This window comes from Amblyraja radiata, chromosome 21, assembly GCF_010909765.2.
Source record: "Amblyraja radiata isolate CabotCenter1 chromosome 21, sAmbRad1.1.pri, whole genome shotgun sequence".
Classification (NCBI taxonomy): domain Eukaryota; kingdom Metazoa; phylum Chordata; class Chondrichthyes; order Rajiformes; family Rajidae; genus Amblyraja; species Amblyraja radiata.
In genome coordinates, this window is record NC_045976.1 from 4,672,347 (window position 1) to 4,697,789 (window position 25,443).

Here is a 25,443-nt window from a genome sequence, read left to right on the forward strand (position 1 = left end):
AAAGCATTCTGATGCATCAGAACTGTTGTGAGAAAACCCCAAATCGATCAAACACTGTGGCAGCATCTTCAGGGGTTCAAGTGGACATCCCCCCCTCAGAGAAATATGGAATGGGCAATTAATATTAGTCAAATGTATTTCGAAAAAATAAAATTACGTTGCATTAATCTAGTGTTAACAGCAATCTAGTAAGGGCGACAGAATTTTATTTTGAAAATATACAATTCTAGGGAAGTTACCATTTACCATCTGTTGACTAGAATGATCCCAGGGATGATTGGGTTAACATGTGATGAGCATTTGACAGCTCTGGCCTCTACTCGCTGGAGTTTAGAAGAATGGGGGGGGGGGAGCGCCATTGAATTGCCGTGAAATGGGCTTTATTTCTAGAGACAAACAAGTGTATCTGGAATCATCCCCACAGCTTCCACTCTCTCTTCCCCTCAGCTCGCAGTTTCAACGCGGACAGTCGATCCAGCTCGAGGCTTTCCATGTGAGTGCCCTCGAGCTTGATGGTCGAAGACACTCATCTCAACTCGCCGATTAGGTGGCCCAAGTGGGACAGCCCCTTTAATGTTCCCCCTGATTATTGTTCAAGGATATTCACAAACAAGGTTAAGCTTCCTGACTGACTGTATTTGTTAGGTTGGTCCTGCACGCTCGTTCTAGGCTGCTCCATTTACTGTTCTCTAATCCCCTGGTATTTTCCCATTATTTGAGAAGAATGTGAAGATCATGCCAAGCTCTTCTGTAATCTTCCCTTCCTCCCTCAGCAACCATCCAGTAAAAACAACTTGCATTTAACACCAATACAATCAATCAAGAACATTTATTACAAGGATGTTTAAGAAAGAACTGCAGATGCTGGAAAAATTTAAGGTAGATCAAAAATCTGGAGTAACTCAGCGGGTGAGGCAGCATCTATGGAGCGAAGGAATAGGCGACGTTTCGGGTTGAGACCCTTCTTCAGGCTGATGTCTGGGGGGGTCGGAAAAAAGAAAGGAAGAGGCGGAGACAGTTGGCTGTGGGAGAGCTGGGAACGGGAGGGGAAGGAAGGAGAATGCAAGGACTACCTGAAATTGGAGAAGTCAATGCTCATACCGCTGGGGTGTAAACTACCCAAGCGGAATATGAGGTGCCGCTCCTCCAATTTGCGGTGGGACTCACTCTGGCCATGGAGGAGGCCCAGGACAGAAAGGTCGGATTCGTAATGGGAGGGGGAGTTGAAGTGCTGAGCCACGGGGAGATCAGGTTGGTTATTGCAAACAGGGCGGAGGTGTTGGGTGAAGCGATCGCCAAGCCTGCGCTTGGTCTCACTGATGTAGAGCAGTTGACACCTGGAACAGCCGATGCAATAAATGAGGTTGGAGGAGGTGCAGGTGAACCTCTGCCTCACCTGGAAAGATTGATTGGGTCCTTGGATGGAGTCGAGGGGGAGAGATAAAGTGACAAGTGTAGCATTTCCTGTGGTTGCAAGGGAAAGAACCAGGGAGGGGGTGATTCGGGTGGGAAGGGACAAATTGACCAGGGAGTTACGGAGGGAGCGGTCTCTGCGGAAAGCAGAAAGGGGAGGAGATGGGAAGTTGTGACCAGTGGTGGGTTCCCATTGGAGGTGGCGAAAATGTCGGAGGATTATCTGTTGTATGTGACGGCAGGTAGGGTTGGAAGGTGAGGACAAGGGGGACTCTGTCCTTGTTACGAGTGGGGGTTTGGGGAGTGAGAGCAGAGCACTGGGAGCCCTGGTGAGAGCCTCATCTATAGTAGAAGAGGGGAACCCGTTCCCTAAAGAATGAGGACATCTCCGATGCCCTGGTTTGGAAAACCTCATCCTGGGTGCAGATGTGGCGTAGCCGGAGGAATTGGGAGTAGGGGATGGAGCCCTTACAGGAAGCAGGGTGGGAGGAAGTGTAGTCCAGATAGCCATGGGAGTCAGTGGGTTTGTAGTAGATGTCGGTCAGCAGTCTATTACAAGTATGATCAGATTATAAATATTTTTTCACTGGTACCAGCTTATACAATTTTTATTTCACCACCACACTTCTTTCAGAGAGATGACATGATAATTTTGGGAAATTTTAGCTTTCCCTATTAATTTTCACCTCATCCATTATCTCCACTGCCATCCTTTCTGCCACATAGCTGATAGTAACTGATACAATGTACTCATTTAGTATTCCACCAGTGCCTTGTCTCAATGCATGGATTACCTTCCCTTTACCTAATTAGCCTCAGGTTTCCATTAACTACCTGCTTGAGTTTAGAAGGATGAGGGGGGTGGCCTCATTGAAACTTACCCAATAGTGTAAGGGCTGGATAGAGTGGATGTGAAGAGGATGCTTCCACCAGAGTGTAGGACCAGAGGCCATAGCCTCAGAATAAAAGGACATACCTTTAGAAAGGAGATGAGGAGGAATTTCTTTAGTCGGAGGGTGGTGAATCTCTGTAATTCATTGTCACAGAAAGCTGTGGAGGCCAAGTCAATGGATATTTTAAAGGCAGAGATTGACAGATTTTTGGGGTGGAAGATTGCAACCTTCACGTGGTCCGGACTAATGCAATCAACTCGACGTGCACAAACGGAAGATCAAATAGAACAAGTTGTCCAACAACTTTAGGCTGTGCACGCCACACGAAAGAAGAAGTAGAAGACAGATTTTTGATTAGTACGGGTGTCAGGGGTTATGGTGAGAAGGCAGGAGGAGAATGGGGTTGAGAGGGAAAGATAGATCAAGCATGATGGAATGCTGCAGGACCTGATGGGCCGAATGGCCTAATTCTGCTCCTAGAACTTATGAAATGGCAATTCATTAGTCTTGACTGTAGAGGAAACAAATATAATTCCAGAAAAAGCTGTAAAACAGGAAACGGGAGGGGAAATGACGTTGGCTAGTGAAATGGCATCGAGCAAGTAGTGGAAACAGAGACAAGTATCCATGTTCTGATGGGTTTCATCTAGGGTCTAATAAATGGATGTTGATTGCTATGAATTTTCTGGGTGGGAGATTGCAACCTTCACGTGGTCCGCCCTGTTTCGACGAATGCAACCAACGTGGTGTGCACAGTCAAGTAAGATCAAATAGAACAAGTTGTCCTACAACTTTAGGCTGTGCACGCCATACGCAAGAAGAAGCAGAGCTATGGATTCTCCAAAATGTCCTTGATTTGGAGAAGATTGCACAGAAGATTCGGTTAAATAACAGATGTAACTAATTTGTTCAAAATCAATAAACAGGTGAAACTTACTTTTGACTGGAGAGGTTTCAATTGGTGGCGCCTCAGCCTTAGCCTTTGGTGCAACGTCGCCAAGGGGCGAATGGGATTTGGATCTGTTTTTGCCACTGTTCATGATGATAGTATCAACTGATATCCTGCTGTAGGGCGATCTTGTGCTGAACTTTCTCTGTGCATAGGCGTACCTGCAAGCTGGGTTTGGCCAATCCTTCCTAATGTACACCATGTCTCTGATGAAGTCTTTCCAGCTATAGTTCAATATGTTTTCGAGCCCTTGGGGAAATTGCATTCCAACAATTTTGCAGTGCAGAAGCATTCCATTAATCGCATCCAGTAAGCAAGGGACAGAAAGTTTCTGCCTGTCCGAATAATAGTTCGGTGTGCACTCAGTGTACGAAGGAGCAAGGCCCCGTAGGGAATCAGTCTTCAAGAATTGAGAGGAAGATTTTAGGTCATCTTCATCTGGCTTTCCTTCATCAGCAACACCTAGTGTTGTGACATGTTTTTTGCTCTTTTGAGCTCTGAAAGAAATGAGAGACAAAGGTTCGAGATTCAAGGTTCAAAGTGAGTTTATTGTCATGTGTCCCAGATACGACAATGAAATTCTTGCTTTGCTTCAGCGCAACAGAACATATTAGGCATAAATAAATAAAGAACAGAACTGTGTGTTCATATACCAATGAATATATATATATATACACACACACACACACACACACACACACACACACACACACACACACACACACACACACGCGCATGCGTGTGTGTGTGTGTGTGTGTGTGTGTGTGTGTGTGTGTGTGTGTGTGTGTATATATACACATAAACAGATAAAGTGCAATGGGCTGTTAATGATCAGAGTTTTGTTTGAATTGAGTTTAATAGCCTGATGGCTGTGGGGAAGTAGCTATTCCTGAACCTGGTCATTGCAGTCTTCAGGCTCCTGTACCTTCTACCTGAAGGTAGTGGGGAGATGCCTACCGGGCCAACAGGTCTACAGAGGACGCCATATCAGCGGCTCTACACTCTGCCCTGACCCACCTGGACAACAACAACTCCTACATCAGGTTGCTGTTCATTGATTTCAGCTCTGCCTTTAACACTGCCACCCCCGCCAGCTTGATCACCAAACTCAGCGGACTTGGCATCTCCACCTCCCTCTGCAACTGGACACTGGATTTCCTCACCAACAGACCACAGTCTGTTAGGGTCAACAACCTCACCTCCTCCACTATAACACTGAACACCGGCGTGCCACAGGGCTGTGTGCTCAGCCCTCTCCTCTACTCCCTCTTCACCCACGACTGCATCCCTAAGTACGGATCCAACTCCATCATTAAGTTTGCTGACGACACCACGGTGGTAGGACTGATCAGTGACAACGATGAGTCAGCCTACAGAGAGGAGGTCCAGCACCTGACAACCTGGTGTGCCAACAATAACCTCGTCCTCAACTCCAAGAAGACGAAGGAAATTATTGTCGACTTCAGGAAGGTCAGAGGAGGCAGTCATACCCCCATCCATATAAACGGGACTGAGGTGGAGCGCGTCTCCAGCTACAAATTCCTCGGGGTACATATCTCGGCGGATTCGTCCTGGTCCCTCAACACCTCCAAGTTGATCAAAAAGGCACAGCAGCGCCTTTACTTCCTGAGGAGGCTCAAGAAAGCCCACCTGTCCCCCCAGATACTGACCAACTTCTACCGCTGTACCATCGAGAGCATCCTGACCACCTGCTTCACGGTATGGTACAGCAGCTGCACTGTTGCGGACAGGAAGGCACTACAACGGGTGGTGAAAACCGCGCAGCACATCATCGGTGCCCCGCTCCCTGCCGTGGATGCCCTCCACCGAAAACGGTGTCTGAGACGGGCTGGGAAGATCATTAAAGACCCCTCCCACCCCAACCATGGACTGTTTGCCCTCCTCCCATCAGGGAGACGGTACAGGAGCCTCAGGTCTCGTACCAGTAGGATGAGGAACAGCTTCTACAATTATACCATCACATTGCTGAACTCGGAGTCCCGCCGATAGATTTCTCCGGTCCCTCCGTCCCCATTGTTTAATTATTCTGTATTTTTGATTATTCTGTATCTTCTTTTTTTTAAATTTCTATATGCACTACCTCTACGGACTGACGCAAAACTGCATTTCGTTGTACCCATACTCAGTATTTGTGCAATGACATTAAAGTTGAATTGAATTGAATTGAATGAGTGAGTGGCAAGGATGGTGTGGGTCTTTGATGATGCGGCAGCCTTTTTGAGGCAGCGACTGCGATAAATCCCCTCGATGGTAGGGAGGTCAGAGCCGATGATGGACTGGGCAGCGTTTACAACTTTTTGCAAATCTTAAAATTAGGGCCAGCAAAATGTACGGACCGGCAGCACGACGGTATAGCTACTACCTTACAGTGCCAGAGACCTGGGTTCGATCCTGACTGTGGGGGCTGTCTGCATGGAGTTTATACGTTCTCCCCGTGACCTGCTTGGTTATAAATGTCGAATTGTCCCTTGTGTGGCGTGTGTAGTGTAGTGTTAATGTGAGGGGGTGTCTGGTCGGTGCAGTGCGGTGCGGGCGTGCAGTATCTCTAAACTAAACTGGACAAAGGTCCCATATGATTCCCCTCTCATTCTTTCCAAAGGAACAACTTGTAACTGCTGGGCAAGGAAACGTCTCCTTGGCATCCTGGTGGCACAGCGGTAGAGTTGCTGCCTTACAGCGAATGCACCTCCGTCGACCCGGGTTCGATCCTGACTACGGGTGCAGTTTGTACGTTCTTCCCCGTGACCTGCGTGGGTTTTCTCCGGTTTCCTCGCACATCCAAAGACGTACAGGTATGTAGGTTAATTGGCTTTGATAAATGTAAAAATTGTCCATAGTTGGTACAGGATAGTGTTAGTGTGCTGGGATCGCTGGTCGGCGAGGACCCGGCGGGCCAAAAGAGCCTGTTTCCACGCTGTATCTCTAAACTGAAACCTAAACTAATTCTTTATTGAACTTATTTCTTTTTATACTTCCTTGAGGATTCTAACAATGCTTCACAAAGAAATCCACCCCAGCAGTGTTTAAAAACAAACCAGTCAGGCTGAGAGATAGCCGTGACATCGGTCCTTGATGTTACACACAATGTCTGATGTTCACAGCGCAGCAAAGTCTATAGTTTAGACTTGACTTTAGACTTTGGAGCAAACCGGCCCCTTGACCAACTGAGTCCACGCCAACCAGTGATTACCCCATACAATAGACAATAGGTGCAGGAGTAGACCATTTGTCCCTTCGAGCCAGCACCGCCATTCAATGTGATCATGGCTGATCATCCACAATCAGTACCCCGTTCCTGCCTTCTCCCCATATCCCCTGACTCTGCTATTTTTAAGAGCCCTGTCTAGCTCTCTCTTGAAAGCATCCAGAGAACCTGCCTCCACTGCCCTCTGAGGCAGAGAATTCCACACTCACCACTCTGTGAGAAAAAGTGTTTCCTCGTCTCCGTCCTAAATGGCTTACTCCTTATTCTTAAACTGTGGCCCCTGGTTCTGGACTCCCCCCCAACATGGGGAACATGTTTCCTGCCTCTAGCGTGTCCAAACCCTTAACAATCATATGTTTCAATGAGATATCCTCTCATCCTTCTAAACTCCAGAGTATACAAGCCCAGCTGCTCCATTCTCTCAGCATACGACAGTCCCGCCATCCCGGGAATTAGCCTTGTAAACCTACGCTGCACTCCCTCAATAGCAAGAATGTCCTTACATTCTTATATCCTTACATTAACACCACCCTGCACACTAGGGACAATTTATGATTTTACCAAAGCCAATTAACCTACAAACTATTTGTGGCAAGCCCCTTTATTGAACCACTTCAGTCCTGTAGTGAAGGACTGATTCACAAAGTGTTGTTGGGTGGAGAGTTTTGTAGTTTTACAGACATGGGGCGGAAACAGGCCATTCGGCCCACTGAGCCCGGGCTGAGCAGCGATCACCGCACACTAAAGGGCCTGTCCCACGAGCATGCGACTGCATGCGGCGAGCGCAACCTAACGTGGTCGCTAGAGCCGTACGGCCTCGCGGGGCCGGTCCCACTTCGATCGCCGGAGCCATATGGAGTTGTGCGGAGCTGGTCCGGACATCACGCGGGGCTCCGAAAAACTGACACTGTCCAAAAATCCCGCGCGGCAACGCAGCCGCATTGAGGCCGTACGCAGCACCTCGACGGGCGTACGCAGCGTCTGGATGCCATACGCAGCGTCTTGATGGCGTACGCCTAGCACGTGGCGTTGCGCGATTACGTCACCGCCCGGCGTGCCGTTGCGTGATGACATAACCACCCGACGCCGTGCGATGTCCAAATTCAGTCGGCCCGCCTCCTGCCCAGCTGATTGGTGAGTATGATGTCGGGACCAGCTCCAGACGGCTCCGCGGTTGGAAGCGGGACCGGCCCCGCGAGGCCGTACGCCTCAAGCCACCACGTTTGGTCACGCTAGACGCATGCAGTCGCATGCTGGTGGGACAGGCCCTTAACACTATCCCCTATACGCAACTTACAATTATACCAAGTCAGTTAACCTACAAACCTGTATGTCTTTGTAGTGTGGAAGGAAACTGGACTACCCGGAGAAAACCGATTGGGTCATGGGGAGACCGTACAAACTCCGTATAGACAGCACCCGTGGTCAGGAACGAGCCTGGGGCTCTGGCGCTGTGAGGCAGTAACTCTACAGCTGCGCCACCGTGCTGCCCCACGAGAACCCCAAGCAGCTCTTCCTGCTCTCTGCAACGATCATTGGTTACCTCACCTTGCCTCTTGAGTCTTTGAATCAGAAGGTAGATTACTTTGGGCTGTCTTCTGCTGTTTTACAAACTTTCTAGACGCCGTCTGGAGGGACAAAATTATCTTCTTAATATTTATTTTCTGACAATTTAACCGAATTTAAAGAAAGTTATCTTTTACTTACCTGTTCAAAGAAAAGTATGTACTGATCGTCGAAGCTTTCTTTGTTTGACATTGCTCAAATGCACTGCAGTCACCTGCTTAAGTTTAAAATAAAAGCAAAATTCATATTTTTAATCAATTTTGTGGAAAAAAAGAGAATTAGCGTGTCCGTACAGTGTGGGGGGAGGTTGGCTAGAGGGTTGGTGCGGGGAGGGAGGGGTTGGGAGTACAAAACCGGTCTCTGGAGCCAGAGGGCCAGAGGAATAAAACCAGAGGAAATTGATATCAATGAGCAAACAACTTGGGCCTGTTGATTGCAATCGGGCAGTAAACAGCCCTGGAATGACAAGAGGCTGCGGGTGTGCAGACTACACAAGAGGCAGCTCATAGAGTCATTGAAACTTACTGCGTGGATTCAGGCCCTTCCACCCAACTTGCCCACATCGACCAACATGTCCCATCTACACCAGTCCCATGTACCTGCGTTTGGCCCATATCCCTCTAAATCTGTCACAAGAAGATGAAAAGCAGCTTGTGCTGGCATTTGTTACAATGATTCTGCATGCAACCATCATTAATTACACACTGGTTTACACCGAAGATAGAGACAAAATACTGGAGTAGCTCGGCGAGATAGGCAGCATCTCTGGAGAGAAGGAATGGATGACATTTTGGGTCGAGACCCTTCTTCAGACCATTGTAAATGAGTCCATCTCAGCTTCATCTTGTAGTCTCGATCATTATGGATACCAGTCTGTAGCCAATTCAGTTGACTTCACATGATATTAAGAAGCGGCTGCTATAACCTCATAAACGGTACGTGATCGAGCAATACCAAATACCAGAGTGGACAGCTATCTGCAGAGCCAAAAGAGATGGGGGAGATATTGAACAATTTATTTTCTTCGGTATTCACCAAGGAGAAGGATATTGAATTATGTGAGGTAAGGGAAACTAGTAGAGTAGCTATGGATACTATGAGTTTCAAAGTAAAAGAAGTACTGACACTTTTGAAAAATATAAAAGTGGATAAGTCTCCAGGTCTTGACAGGATATTCCCTAGGACATTGAGGGAAGTTAGTGTAGAAATAGCCGGGGCTATGACAGAAATATTTCAAATGTCATTAGAAACGGGAATAGTCCCCGAGGATTGGCGTACTGCGCATGTTGTTCCATTGTTTAAAAAGAGTTCTAAGAGTAAACCTAGCAATTATAGACCTGTTAGTTTGACTTCAGTGGTGGGCAAATTAATGGAAAAGATATTTAGAGATAATATATATAAGCATCTGGATAAACAGGGTCTGATTAGGAACAGTCAATATGGATTTGTGCCTGGAAGGTCATGTTTGACTAATCTTCTTGAATTTTTTGAAGAGGTTACTAGGGAAATTGACGAGGGTAAAGCAGTGGATGTTGTCTATATGGACTTTAGTAAGGCCTTTGACAAGGTTCCTCATGGAAGGTTGGTTAAGAAGGTTCAACTGTTGGGTATAAATGCAGGAATAGCAAGATGGATTTAACAGTGGCTGAATGGGAGAAGCCAGAGGGTAATGGTGGATGGCTGTTTGTCAGGTTGGAGGCAGGTGACTAGTGGGGTGCCTCAGGGATCTGTGTTGGGTCCTTTGTTGTTTGTCATGTACATCAATGATCTGGATGAAGGGGTGGTAAATTGGATTAGTAAGTATGCAGATGATACCAAGATAGGGGGTGTTGTGGATAATGAAGAGGATTTCCAAAGTCTACAGAGTGATTTAGGCCATTTGGAAAAATGGGCTGAAAGATGGCAGATGGAGTTTAATGCTGATAAATGTGAGGTGCTACACCTTGGCAGGACAAATCAAAATAGGACGTACATGGTAAATGGTAGGGAATTGAAGAATACAGTTGAACAGAGGGATCTGGGAATAACCGTGCATAGTTCCTTGAAGGTGGAATCTCATATAGATAGGGTGGTAAAGAAAGCTTTTGGTATGCTAGCCTTTATAAATCAGAGCATTGAGTATAGAAGTTGGGATGTAATGTTAAAATTGTACAAGGCATTGGTGAGACCAAATCTGGAGTATGGTGTACAATTTTGGTCGCCCAATTATAGGAAGGATATCAACAAAATAGAGAGAGTACAGAGGAGATTTACTAGAATGTTGCCTGGGTTTCAACAACTAAGTTACAGAGATAGGTTGAATAAGTTAGGTCTTTATTCTCTGGAGCGCAGAAGGTTAAGGGGGGACTTGATAGAGGTCTTGAAAATGATGAGAGGGATAGACAGACTTGATGTGGACAAGCTTTTCCCTTTGAGAATAGGGAAGATTCAAACAAGAGGACATGACTTCAGAATTAAGGGACAGAAGTTTAGGGGTAACATGAGGGGGAACTTCTTTACTCAGAGAGTGGTAGCGGTGTGGAATGAGCTTCCAGTGGAAGTGGTGGCGGCAGGTTTGTTGGTATCATTTAAAAATAAATTGGATAGGCATATGGATGAGAAGGGAATGGAGGGTTATGGTATGAGTGCAGGCAGGTGGGACTAAGGGAAAAAAGTTGTTCGGCACGGACTTGTAGGGCCGAGATGGCCTGTTTCCGTGCTGTAATTGTTATATGGTTATATGGTTAATACCGTACTTCAAGCACTGAAGACCGGCAGACAAGTTGTGCCTCTAACCAAATTTGGGACTTCTGGACCAACTGGACTTTCTACTATACAATCCAGAGAGAGTTGTTATTGAAGAAGGTGGGAAGAGATGGAAGAAGCACCAGGAGGAAGATCAACATAGAAGATGATGATAAGTCCTCCCTGTTTGTAATTAACCATAGTTCTTTTGAGCATAGGATCTAATTTCACACAATAATAAACCAAGGCATTTCTAGATACAAGAAGACCTGAACAATATTTCAAGCATATAATTTAAATTATAAATACCATGTATTTAGACTACAGTGTGTCTTCAACACTCCTGTGCAATGCTGCACCATTGAGATTACAAATACCATAGTCTTTGTAAGGAAGCCACATTGGGAATAATATATTGGCGTTGATTACAAGTTGGCTTTTTAATTCATGTTTTGAGATCTGGGTTTCATTCGGCATGGCCAAAGTTTATTACACATCTCTAAAAGACATGAAAACAAAGAGTCGGCAGTAAAGGAGTCATTTTCAGGTTGAGAGGTTACATAGAAAATAGGTGCAGGAGGAGGCCATTTGGCCCTTCGAGCCAGCACCGCCATTCATTGTGATCATGGCTGATCATCCCCTATCAATAACCCGTGCCTGCCTTCTCCCCATATCCCTTGACTCCACTAGCCCCTAGAGCGCTATCTAACTCTCTCTTAAATCCATCCAGTGATTTGGCCTCCACTGCCCTCTGTGGCAGGGAATTCCATAAATTCACAACTCTCTGGGTGAAAACCTGCTGCCAAGCTCTGCTTTGATCTGGCCTTTTCCTACCTCTGGTTCCCTCCAATTTACTTTCCAGTCTGAAGAAGGGTCGCAAAATCATTTAGTTTTGAGATACACCGCAGCAACAGGCCCTTCAGCCCACCAAGTCTGTGCCAACCAGCGATCCCCCATACACTACTACTATCGACACACTAGGGGACAATTTACAACCAAAGCCAATTAACCTACAAACCTGTACATCATTTGGAGCGTGGGAGGAAACCGGAGCACCAGGAGAAAACCCTCACGGTCACAGGGAGAATGTACAGACTCCGTACAGACTGCATAGTCAGGATCAAATCCAGATTTCTGGCGCTATAAGACAGCAGCTCTACCGCTGCGCTACCCAATTGTCCCACTACCCCTGTCCCCACACCTGCCCCGAGCCCTCTTCCAACTATTTCCCTTCCCTTCTTCCTTATCCCACATCCTTTTCATCCCCATCCTTTGTCACTTACTCCACCCATCTGCCAATCAAACACCTCCCCCCCCCCCCCCCCCCCCCCCCTCACCTGTATCCACTTGCCAGGTTTTGTCTATATCACCATCACTTCTCCAGCTTTCTCCTCCCCTACTACACTCGGTCCGAGGAAGGGTCCCGACCCAAAACAAAGCCTGCCCCATTCCCTTCCTTCACAGATGCCGCCAGACCCACTGAGTTACTCCAGCACTTTGTGTCTTTCTGCGGATTCACAACATCCATGTTTGTTGCAAAGATCTGTCCTCACACACACTCCAAGATAGACAGACACGGACTCGTAACATGTGTTGGAAGGAACTGCAGATGCCGGTTTACACTGAAGATTGACACAAAATGCTGGAGAAACTCAGCGGGGCAGGCAGCATCTGTGGAGAAAAGGAAGAGGTGACGGTTTGGGTCGAGATCCTTCTTCAGATTCAAGATTCTGACGTTTCGGGCCAAGACCCTTCTTCAGAACCTTGAGTCTGAAGGAGGGTCTCGACCCAAAACGTCACCTATCCGTGTTCTCCAGAGATGCTGCCTGACCCACCCAGTTACTCCGGCATTTTGTGTCCATCTACGGACTCATAACACACTCTGTAAGTTACTCTCTCACACACAGGCACTTACAGTTAAATATTTGCTTCCTTGGTGTGATGGAATGGGCACGCCATTCCTTCAGCAGCACCGCCAATCCAATGTAAAGAACCAGTAAAGGGCCTGTCCCATTTACTCGACCTTTACAGGCTGGCTGGCACCCGCGATAGCTCGCCGAAAGTTTCAACATGTTGACAATTCAACGGCGACCAGAAAGACGCTACGACTCTTTGGAGACCTCTCACGAACATAGGAGACCTCTCATGAACCCCCCCCCCCCCCACAACCTAGAATGAATTTCTCAGTGACATGCAGACAAACGCAGACTCAAACAAGCACAATGATAATCACAAACCCACACACATACACACCCACACTCACCCAGACACACACACAAACCCCCCCCCACACACACACACACCACATACACACCCACACACACACACCACACACTCACACCACACACTCACACACAAACCCATACACACACACACATTTATGTAGAGCTATACAGAGACTCCAGATTTCGATCACAAACAGAGAATTGCAGCTTCACAACACTGATACACCCCTCACACAGGGATTCACACTCAGCAGGTAGTAGATAGGACTGTTTGGTGAACTTTTATAACTTTGTCGGCACCGAGCGTGGCGATACTTGTGCCTTTCTTGTGACTTCTCTAACTTCAAGACACCCTTGCATCGCCTCCCTCTCCGTCCATTCCCCACCCTAGTCTTTGTACTAGTTTCACTGTCGTCCCGCCTAGTTTGTATTTCACCTTCCCCACAGCCAACAATGGAGCATTTCTTTGATCATCGGTGCTGGCTTTGATTTGTCCATTTGCATATCTTTCATTCTTTGTTCTGTGTTCCTTTTCATATCTCTCGTTTCCCTCTCCCCGACTCAGTCTGAAGAAGGGTGTCGACCCGAAATGTCACCTATTCCTTTTCTCCAGAGATGCCGTCTTGACCCACTGAGTTACTCCAGTTTTTTGTGTCCATTGTCGGTGTAAACCTTCCTTCCTACACGTAACATCACACACTACTACAAATCAACCCCCACAAACTAACCCTCGCAATACAACAAACTCTCGCCCATACACTCTAATATAATGCGGAAAAGCAAAATAATACTGTTTAAGAAGGAACTGCAGATGTTGGAAAATCGAAGGTAGACAAAAATGCTGGAGAAACTCAGCGGGTGCAGCAGCATCTATGGAGCGAAGGAAATAGGCAACGTTTCGAGCAGAACCCCTTCTTCAGACTGGAAGAAGAAGCAGTCTAAAGAAAGATTTCAGCCCGAAACGTTGCATATTTCCTTCGCTCCATAGATGCTGCTGCACCCGCTGAGTTTCTCCAGCCTTTTTGTCTACCAGCAAAATAATACTGTCGGGTTTGAGGGTCCGCATGCATTCAGGACTGAGTTCTTACTGTGTTGTTCCGGGATCCGATTGAAGTTTGGCAAGCTGGGCCCCGTTGTTAAGGACAGCGCCGAACTGGTCTGCAGCTTGCAGCTCCGCTCCAAATGGGCTGCTGTGTCCCGGCGAGGCGAGGCTGTAATTGCAGACAGTGCTCTCACCCGCAGTGCTTCCGCGTCTCTGTGTTGCCCGGGTGACAGGACCTTCCGTCCCACTGCACACAAAAACAGGACTGGGCTGGACAGCGTGTGAGTCACGTTTGCAGCAAACGCTGGGAGGATTGAGGGAAGGCTCCCGGTGCTGCCAGCCAGACGCGCCGAGTGGGGGAGCCCCGGGGGGCCAAGGCACAATTGTTACGCTGCCTCCACATTCAGGGCAACAGCGGCTGACGCTGCCCCACTTCACAAAGCATCTGCTCGCGTCACCTCATACCGGGGCAAAACATCCTGCTGTGTGAAGAACGAGACCCAAGAAGAGAGTCAATGTGTGGCCAGTAACAGCCGATTAGAAAACAATGCATTTATTTTACGGGACAAAAGTTCATAAGCTCCAGGAACATTTGGAAAGCAGTGACAGGATCCGTCCAAGTCAGCATGGATTTATGATGGGGAAATCATGTTTGACTAATCTTATGGAATTTTTTGAGTATGTAACAAGTAGAATTGGTAAGGGAGAGCCAATGGATGGTGGTGTGTCTGCACTTTCAAAAAGCCTTTGACAAGGTCCCACACAAGAGATTAGTGTGCAAAATTAGAGCACATGGTATTGGGGGTAGAGTATTGACATGGATAGAGAACTGGTTGGCAGACAGGAAGCAAAGAGTAGGAATTGACGGGTCTTTTTCATAATGGCAGGCAGTGACTAGTGGGGTGCCGCAAGGCACAGTGCTGGGACCCCAGTTATTTACAATATATATTAACGATTTAAGCGAGGGAATTAAATGTAACATCTCCAAGTTTGCAGATGACACAAAGCTGGGTGGCAGTGTGAGCTGCGATGAGGATGCTATGAGGCTGCAGGGTGACTTGGACAGGTTGGGTGAGTGGGCAGATGCAGTATAATGTGGATAAATGTGAGGTTATCCACTTTGGTGGCAAGGACAGGAAGGCAGATTATTATCTGAATGGTGTCAGATTAGGAGAAGGGGAGGTGCAGCGAGACCTGGGTGTCCTTGTACATCAGTCACTGAAAGCAAGCATGCAGTGAAGAAAGCTAATGGCATGTTGGAGATTAGGAGCTATGGAGGTCCTACTGCAGTTGTACAGGGCCCTTGTGAGACCACATCTGGAGGATTGTGTGCAATTTTGGTGTCCTAATTTGAGGAAGGACATTCTTTCTATTGAGGGAGTGCGGTGTAGGTTCACCAGGATAATTCCCGGGATGGCAGGACTGGCATTAGAGGGAAGAATGGGTTGAAAGCTTATATTCACAATTTAGAAAGATGAGAGGGGACCTTATAGAATATAAAATTCTTAAGGGATTGGACAGGCTGGATGGAGGAAAAATGTTCCCCATCTTTGGAGAGTCCAGAACCAGGAGTCACACTTTAAGAATAAGGGGTAGAAGAGTTAGGACTGAGATGAGGAAAAACCTTTTCCCCCAGAGAGTGAATCAGTGGAATTCTCTGCCACGGAAGGCAGTGGAGGCCAATTCACTGGATATATTCAAGTTAGATTTAGCTCTTAGGGCCGATGGAATCAAGGGATATGGGGAGAAAGCAGGAACGCGGTACTGATTTTGAATGATCAACCATGATCATATTGAATGTCGGTGCTGGCTCGAAGGGCTGAATGGCCTACTCTCCTACACCTATTTTCTATTTCTATGAGCAGAATTAGGCCATTCAGCCCATTGAGTCTGCACCGCGCCCTTCAATCATGGTTGATCTATCTTTCCCTCTCCTGCCTTCTCCCTATAACCCCCGACAGCTGTACTAATCAAGAATCTGTCAATTTCAACCTTAAACATATCCATTGACTTGGCTTCCACAGATTCACCACCCTCTTACTGAAGAAATTCCTCCTCATCATCTTTCTAAAGGTACGTCATTTTATTCTGAGACTTAGGCCTCTGGTCCTAGACTCTCCCACTAGTGGAAACATCCTCTCCACATCCACTCAATCCAGGCCTTTCACTATTTGGTAAGTTTCAATAAGATAACCCCTCATCCTTCTAAACTCCAGCTAATACCATCAGTGCCGTCAGATGCTCACCGATTCTCTGTACAAAAATAGCAAAGTAGCATCAACTGTGTCACATTTTGGCCTATGATAGACACAAAATGCTGGAGTAACTCAGCGGGTCAGGCAGCATCTCGGTCGATAAAGGGTGGGTGATGTTTTGCGTCGAAACCCTTCTTCAGAAAGTAGGATGGTTGGGGGGGGGGGGTCATCAGCTCGTCTGCAGAAGGGCCCGGACCCGAAGTCCCACCAGTCCCTTCTCTCCAGAGATGCTGCCTGACCCATTAAAAAATATGGGTGTTCAATGAATTCTTAACTTCTCACCGAGTCACTCACAAAATGTAGACAGCTACATGTGAGGCAACAAACTGTGGGCAGTTTATTCGAGAGCTCTGGCACATGTTACAGCCCAAAGAGTAGCGAGTCACCTGAAACAATCCTTGTGACAGCCTCAAAGTAACATTGCTGGCTAAATATACTACATCTAGTATCGCCATCACATATACGGAGACCACAAATGAAAGCTGCATATACAATGGGTGTGTTTTGCAATCAAGTTTGCATGGCAACTGGAGATGATTTATAGACTAGGTATCCCAGATATCTGTGGACTACAATGGCTTGAGATGTAGAAACCAGGAACTGCAGGTGCTGGTTTATACCAAAGATGGACACAAAATGCTGGAGTAACCTTTCACTATTTGGTAAGTTTCAATAAGACCCCATCTCATCCTTCTAAACTCCAGCTAATACCATCAGTGCCGTCAGATGCTCACCGATTCTCTGTACAAAAATAGCAAAGTAGCATCAACTGTGTCACATTTTGGCCTATGATAGACACAAAATGCTGGAGTAACTCAGCGAGTCAGGCAGCATCTCGGTCGATAAAGGATGGGTGATGTTTTGTGTCGAAACCCTTCTTCAGACTGAAAGTAGGAAGGTTGCGGGGGTGGGGGGGGGAGTCTTCAGCTTGTCTGCAGAAGGGCCCGGGTATATCTGGCCCGCCAGAAAGTCTCGGCGTCATTCTGGACAGTACACTTTCCTTTGGCCCCCACATCAGCAATATCACACGCTCTGCATACTTTCATCTCCGCAACATCTCCAGACTCCGCCCCTCCCTCTCCAAAGACAATACAAAAGTCCTCATTCACGCTCTGGTCACATCCCGCATCGATTACTGCAACGCCCTCCTCACTTGCACCTCCAATAAACTTCTTCATCGCCTCCAATGCATTCAGAACTCTGCAGCCCGGATCATCACCCACACCAGATCATCGGACCACATCACACCCATCCTCACTCAGCTCCACTGGCTCCCTGTGCACCACCGGATTAACTACAAGATTTTACTGCTGACCTTCAAAGCCCTACACCACCTTGCTCCCCAATACCTCTCTGACCTGCTGCTACCATACACTCCTTCCCGGTCACTTCGTTCCTCCTCAGCTGCAATTTTAACTGTCCCCACATTTAGACTCAGCACCATGGGTGCCAGAGCCTTCAGCTGCTCTGCCCCACATCTCTGGAACACTCTCCCACCTCCCATCCGTCACCTGGACACTATCGATCAATTCAAAATCACACTCAAACACCACCTGTTTAGATTAGATCCCCCGACATAACTTCCACTATGTCACCCTGATTTAATGACTTATAAATGTTTTTGTGTATTTTGTTTTTTTTTTTTTTGTTTTTGTTTTTGTTTTAATCAACTCTTATTGAATATTGATAAATGTATTGTGATTTTATGTCCTGTAAGGTGTCCTTGGGTGTCCAGAAAGGCGCCAGCAAATAAAATGCATTATTATTATTATTATTATAAAGCACATGAAAGGCCCACAGATGATATTACTCTACCTGCTGCTGCTGCTTTGATGTCTTCTCTATGAAGTTCAATCACAGATATGACGGCACGGTGGCGCAGCGGTAGAGTTGCAGCCTTACAGTGCCAGAGACCCGGGTTCGATCCTGACTACAGGTGCTGTCTGTACGGAGTTTGTACGTTCTCAACGTGATCACATTGTATTTTTCCGGGGTGCTCCGGTTTCTTCCCGACACTCCAAAGAAGTGCAGGATTGTAGATTCATTGACCGGTAAGAATTGTATCCTGTCCCTAGTGCGTAGGATAGTGCTAGTGTATGGAGTTGATCGCTGGTAGGCACGGACTAGGTGGGCCGAAGGGCCTGTTTCCCTACTGTGGCTCTGAAACAAAAAAACTCAAACCACTTGTGTTCTTCTAGCAGCAAACATCCAACCGACTTGTTATCAGCCCTCTGCCTGCAGACTAGTGCCAACACAGCCCATGGGCACAACTGGTAACTGTACACTCCCTGTGGGCATGGAGTATCTAGAGTAGGGGTTAGCAACACTCATCCATGCACGTGGGAAGTAATCACTCACATTCCTTGTGCAGTGTAAAGAAGCCCTTGCGGTGCCAAGCGGTGATTTTTAAGTGCAGAGTGCCCAGTTTCCTGCAGTTATTATACTTCTGTGGCTGATCCAGTTGTGGTTCTGGGCAATAGTGGTCCCTGGATATTGATGGTTATGCCACTGATTGTCAAAAGGGCAGGAGGCTCGTTTCTGTCGGAGATGGTCACTGCCTGGTACGTTTGCAATGGGAATGTTACTTGCCGTTTGCTATTGCATGCCTGAATGCTGCTTAGTTCTTGGGCTGCTTCATTTGCAGAGTTAATCGTTCAATAACCAGTGAACATCACCTCTTCTGTCCTTACAACAGAAGGAAGATCTTTGATGAAGATGTTGAAGACCACCTAGGATAGAGGCCTTGGGGAATATGTTCATAAGTTCTAGGAGCAGAATTAGGCCATTCGGCCCATCAAGTTTGCTCCGCTATTCAATCATGGCTGATCTATCTTTCCCTCAACCCCATTCTCCAGCCTTCTCCCCATAACATATAAACATAGAAACATAGAAAATAGGTGCAGGAGTAGACCATTCGGCCCTTCGAGCCTGCACCGCCATTCAATATGATCATGGCTGATCATCCAACTCAGTATCCTGTACCTGCCTTCTCTCCATACCCCCTGATCCCTTTAGCCACAAGGGCCACTTAAATATAGCCAAAGAACTGGCCTCAACTACCTTCTGTGGCAGAGAATTCCACAGATTCACCACTCTCTGTGTGAAAATTTATTTTCTCATCTCAGTCCTAAAATACTTCCCCCTTATCCTTAAACTGTGACCCCTTGTTCTGGACTTCCGCAACATCGGGAACAATCTTCCTGCATCTAGCCTGTCCAACCCCTTAAGAATTTTGTAAGTTTCTATGATCCCCCTCAATCTTCTAAATTCTAGCGAGTACAAGCCGAGTCTATCCAGTCTTTCTTCATGTGAAAGTCCTGACATCCCAGGAATCAGTCTGGTGAACCCCCGACACCCATACCAATCAAGAATCTGTCAATCTCCACCTTAACAATGTCCATTGACTTGGCCTCCACAGCCATCGGTGGCAAAGAATTCCACAGATTCACCACCCTGTTGTAATGTTTTGGGGATAAGCTTATTAATATCCAACAAATGCAGACAACTTCTATGCACTGCAGCATCATTTCATAATCACCTGCACCACATCTATTGCATCCGCTGCTCTAGGTGTCAGCTTCTCTACTTCTGTGAGACTAAGTGTGGGCTTGGCGATCGCTTCGCCCAACACCTCCGCTGCGTTTGCAATAACCAATCTGATCTCCCGGTGGCCCAGTACTTCAACTCCCCCTCCCATTCCAAATCCGGCCTTTCTGTCCTGGTCCTCCAGAGTGAGTCCCACCGCAAATTGGAGGAGCAGCACCTCATATTTTGCTTGGGCAGTTTACATATTTTGCTTGGTGGTATGAACATTGACTTCTTCAATTTCAAGTAGTCCTTGCTTTCTCCCTCCTTCCCCTCCCCCTTCCCAGCTCTCCCACAGCCTACAGTCTCCACCTCTTCCTTTCTTCTTCCTGCCCCCTTCCCCACCTCCACATCAGTCTGAAGAAGGGTCTCGAGCCAAAACGCCATCTATTCCTTTGCTCCATAGATGCTGCCTCACCCACTGAGTTTCTCCAGCATTTTTGTCTATCTTCGATTTTTCCAGCATCTGCAGTTCCTTCTTAAACATTTCACAATTGGAATTGTTTTTTTAAATCATGTGTTATTCTCTCCCAAGAGCTCACAGCTGTGAGGCCAATGTTTGGCAGCTGCAAGATCTTGAAATAGATTCAAAGACTAGTTCATGCAGAAACTGACGGAAGAAAACTAGAGAAGCTGAGCTGAAAAGTTTGCATTTGTAGTTTGTGATCTTGATGGGACTTTTATATGCGTGCAAACCGTTTTAATAGAAACCGAATTTCTAAGCAGGAGTTGCACAGGCAAACAAACGCGCACACACACACGACAGATTCATACAACCATATACAAAGACACAAACTCAGACTCCTCTCTCTCTCACCCACTCACGGGCAATATATTCTTATGCCCTAATCTCAAACATACAGATTCAGAAACACAGATTAATGAGCACAGACTAACCAATGGAGTGGAACCTAAATACATAGATGACGATGGATGGATAGAAGATTGAGGGGGGATCTTATAGAAACTTACAAAATTCTTAAGGGGTTGGACAGGCTAGATGCAGGAAGATTGTTCCTGATGTTGGGGAAGTCTAGAACAAGGGGTCACAGTTTAAGGATAAAGACGAAGTCTTTTAGGACTGAGATGAGAAAAACATTTTTCACACAGAGAGTGGTGAATCTCTGGAATTCTCTGCCACAGAAGGTAGTTGAGGCCAGCTCATTGGTTATATTTAAGAGGGAGTTAGATGTTGCCCTTGTGGCTAAAGGGATCAGGGGGTGTGGAGAGAAGGCAGGTACAGGATACTGAGTTGGATGATCAGCCATGATCATATTGAATGGCGGTGCAGGCTCAAAGGGCCGAATGGCCTACTCCTGCACCTATTTTCTATGTTTCTATGTTTCATACACACCACCTAATAACCTTATGCCTCCATCCACTAATTACATTCTCATATAAAGACACCATCGACAGATTTCCAGATAGAGTGACAAACATGTGCGATTAAATCAACTTTCATCCACTTCAGGTGTGTTAAGCGCTTAGTCCAGTTGTGGAACCCATAAAACGGTGAGGTTTACATTTGAAAAATGATTAAAATGGTTAAAACCATTCTTCCTATGTTAAAACGTTGTCTTTCTGTTTCCCAATGACAGAGTATGCTAAGGTAGCTGCCATATTAACTTAGTTACTGAAACCCTGCCATAAGTTCACAAGTGTTAGGCCATTCGACCCATCAAGTCTACACCCTTTCAATCATGACTGATCTATCTCTCCCTCCTAGCCCCACTGATCTGCCTTCTCCCAATAACCCCTGACACCCGTACTAATCAAAAATCTATCTATCCCCACCTTAAAAATATCATTGACTTGGTCTCAAATAGCCATTCACCACAGTCTGCTGTGACAATTAATTCCAGATTCACCAGCCTCTGACTGAAGAAATTCCTCCTCATCTCCTTCCTAATGGAATGTCCTTTCTCTGGGAAGTTCTATGGGAAATTACTCCTTTAAAGTCTTTATCTTCTCCTTAAGCAGTCCTGGTGATTGAGGGTGACTTTTTTCCGCTCCTTTGTTAGAGGCTTTCAGGTGGCTAAGGAGGGCAAATTTTTCACGAGGTGGCTGATGGGGATGGCAGGTAGGTAGATTGTGAATGAGTGTGATCTTTCCTTCACTTTTGCAGGGCTTCTGTGTGTTGCTGGAACATGGCCTCAAGATTCTGTGGATTCAGTGGGAACGTTGGAGTTTCACGAAATATTTGAGCAAACCCCCTCTCTCTATCTGCCTGGTAATCCACACTAGACTGGCATTAGAATTGAGTGTCTGTTTCGAGAATTTGGTATTGGGCATGGCAATGACATGGCCTACCCAACACAGTTGATTGAGAGTCAACTAGAACCTCAGATGGGGACGTTTGCTTGGGAGAGGTGGTCCATTGATGTTTCCTTTGAATTTGGAGGAATTCGCAGAGACAGCATTGGTGGTCTTTTTCCAATGCCATCAATTGGCAGCACGGTGGCATAGTGGTAGAGTTGATGCCTTACAGTGCCAAAGACCTGGGTTTGATCCTGACAATGGGTGGCATCTCCATGGAGTTTATACGTTCTCCCCGTGAGCTGTGTGGGTTTTCTCCAGGATCTCTGGTTTCCTCCCACACCCCAAAGACGTCGGTTAGATTTACTAGAATGTTGCCTGGGTTTCAGCAACTAAGTTACAGAGAAAGGTTGAACAAGTTAGGTCTTTATTCTTTGGAGCGCAGAAGGTTAAGGGGGGACTTTATCAAGTCCTCTATCAAAATGATGAGAGGGATAGACAGAATTGGTGGATAAGCTTTTCCCATTGAGAGTAGGGACGATTCAAACAAGAGGACATGACTTGAGAATTAAGGGAGAGAAGTTTAGGGGTAACATGAGGGGGAACTTCTTTACTCAGAGAGTGGTAGCTGTGTGGAATGAGCTTCCAGTGGAAGTGGTGGAGGCAGGTTCGATTTTATCATTTAAAAATAAATTGGATAGGTATATGGACGGGAAAGGAATGGAGGGTTATGGTCTGAGTGCAGGTAGATGGGACTAGGGGAGAATAAGTGTTCGGCACGGACGTGAAGGGCCGAGATGGCCTGTTTCCGTGCTGTAATTGTTATATGGTTATATGGTTAATTGGCTAGGTATAATTGTAAATAGTCCCGAGTGTGCAGGATAGTGCTCGTGTATGGGGATCGCTGGTCTGCATGGACTCGTTGGGCCAAAAGGCCTGTTAGTGCTCTGTATCTTTAAACCCAACAAAAAAATTGGCTGGTGGACACAAAATGCTGGAGTAACTCAGCGGGTGAGGCAGCATCTCTGGAGAGAAGGAATGGGCGACGTTTCGAGTGGTGACCCTTTCTCTGACTGATGTCAGGGGTGGGGGCGGGACAGAGATAGACATTAACACTAGTGCAAGTTAGATTTAGTTCTTAGGGCTAAGGGAATCAAGGGATATGAGGGAAAAAGCTGGAATAGGGTACTGATTTTGGATGATCAGCCATGATCATATTGAATGGCGGTGCTGGCTCGAAGAGTCAAATGGCCTACTCCTGCATCTATCTTCTATGTTTCTATGTTTCCAGAGTATGTTTCCAAATGCAGATATACACAAAAACACAGGCTTGCAGCCACATATACACACTCAAACATAGGTCCAAGCTCATTCATGTACAAATATCAATGCCGACATCCACACAGCTTCACAACAATCCATGTTTAAGAAGGAACTGCAGATGCTGGAAAATCGAAGGTAGACAAAAGTGCTGGAGAAACTCAGCGGGTGCAGCAACATCTATCTTCGCTCCATAGATGCTGCTGCACCCGCTGAGTTTCTCCAGCACATTTGTCTACCTTCACAACAATCCACGTGTGCTAACGTAATCTCACACACGTTCAGACATTAACACACAAAATAGATCCATGCAAACAAATGAAACAAATACAATTGTGAATATGGATGAATACAACCCATTCAAATGATGTTTTCATGTACACAGAATCATTTACACACACAATCATGCACACTTTCCTATACATTCTCATTGCTACCTGCCCATACAAGTTTACAAACACAGATTCACACTCCAAACATTCTGAGCCACTGGTGTAAACTCACACACATATCCATTTCCATTGATCAGCAAAGAATCTCAATCCTCACACCCACAAAACTCACAGGGTTGGAATAGTCCTAGTTTAGTTCAGAGATACAGGGTGGAAACAGGCCCTTTGGCAGAACAGAAAGGTTCAGCAAAGTCCGCGCCGACCAGCCATCCCCGCGCACGCTAACACTATGCTTGGGACAATTTAACCAAGCCAGTTAACCTACAGACCTGTACTTTTGGAGTGTGGGAGGAAGCCGGAGCTCCCGGAGAAAACCCACGCAGGTCACGGGAGAACGTTCAAACTTCGTACAGACAGCACCCGGAGTCAGGATCGAACCCGGGTCTCTGGCGCTGTGAGGCAGCAAATCTATCCCTGCGCCACTATGCCGCATAAGTCTTGTAGAGTTTGTGGGGAGATTCTCACTACCTGTTGGACAAAAGGAAATGTTAATTTCTAAGTGAAGGAATGATACAATTGCCATTTTTTCAAATGCTGTAGCTGGGTGCACAATATATACTTTGGGCTGCATGTTGTTAAGGGGCATTGAGGAAAGTGTCTGCCAATTTGGTTCGATGTCAGTGTAAGTGTGTCTGTCAGTGTACAGTTGCCTGTGTGCGATGTGTGGTTTGCGGTCTGAGAGTTGTTCTGAATGGATGAAGCACGGAGGGAATGTAAAAAGACAGGTGGGGAAGTGTGTGTGTGTGTGTGTGTGTGTGTGTGTGTGTGTGTGTGTGTGTGTGTGTGTGTGTGTGTGTGTGTGTGTGTGTGTGTGTGTGTGTGTGTGTGTGTGTGTGCATATGTGTGTGTGTGTGTGTGTGTGTAGTTGTCAGGCATATCAGTATTGCAGCTGTGCATGTTTCAAGGCAGCATCTGTGAAACACAGTAAAACGCTTACCTTGGCAATTGATCTTAAAATTTCTTCCTGCAATGCTTCCCCCTTTTTCATGTATCAGCTCTGGCAATGGTTTTACTAATCTGCTCCAGCCCTGCAAGCTTCCTGCTCTCAAATATTACATTTGTTATCCATGCAAACCTCAGTTCAAGTAATTCTGCATCATCACAAATATAGTCACATATAGACAAACACAGGCGTACGGAATCACTCAAAAGCATTTGGCCATATGCACTTAGGATAACTAGAGGCCCTGTCCCATTCTCCCGAGTTACTCACAAACTCTCCCGAGTTTTCACCTCGATTCAAACTCGGAGAATTACGGTAATAGCCATTCGTAGGTACGCCGGGCTATTTTTTTAAATTGTGGGCATTTTTCAACATTGAAAAAACGTCCCGACTTACCTGATGCCCCGAGTTCCTATGGCTGGCATTACGAACCGCTACGAAACATCTACGGACTCCTACGGGTTTCGCTACCGAAATTTCCCGACATTCCCCAAGTTCAAATCAAAGGGAAAATTCGGGAGAGTTCGTAAGTAACTCGGGAAAGTGGGACAGGGCCTTAATATAGGAATGTTACAGAATGTTGAGATTTTAAA

The 25,443-nt window shown here is 46.5% G+C and overlaps 1 protein-coding gene across 1 annotated transcript in view; it reads right to left on the reverse strand.

Moving 5' to 3' along the window:
- c21h3orf20 (chromosome 21 C3orf20 homolog) overlaps positions 1-14,407 on the reverse strand; it is a 106,003-nt gene extending 91,596 nt beyond the window's left edge. The window contains exons 1-4 of the mRNA XM_033039318.1: positions 14,086-14,407; positions 8,190-8,265; positions 8,031-8,110; positions 3,244-3,752 (exon numbers count right to left, since the gene is read on the reverse strand). Coding sequence (XP_032895209.1) covers positions 3,244-3,752; positions 8,031-8,110; positions 8,190-8,240 — 640 coding nt within the window. The 5' untranslated portion in view covers positions 8,241-8,265; positions 14,086-14,407. The remainder of the gene's footprint in view (positions 1-3,243; positions 3,753-8,030; positions 8,111-8,189; positions 8,266-14,085) is intronic.
- Between the last annotated feature and the right edge of the window lie 11,036 nt (positions 14,408-25,443).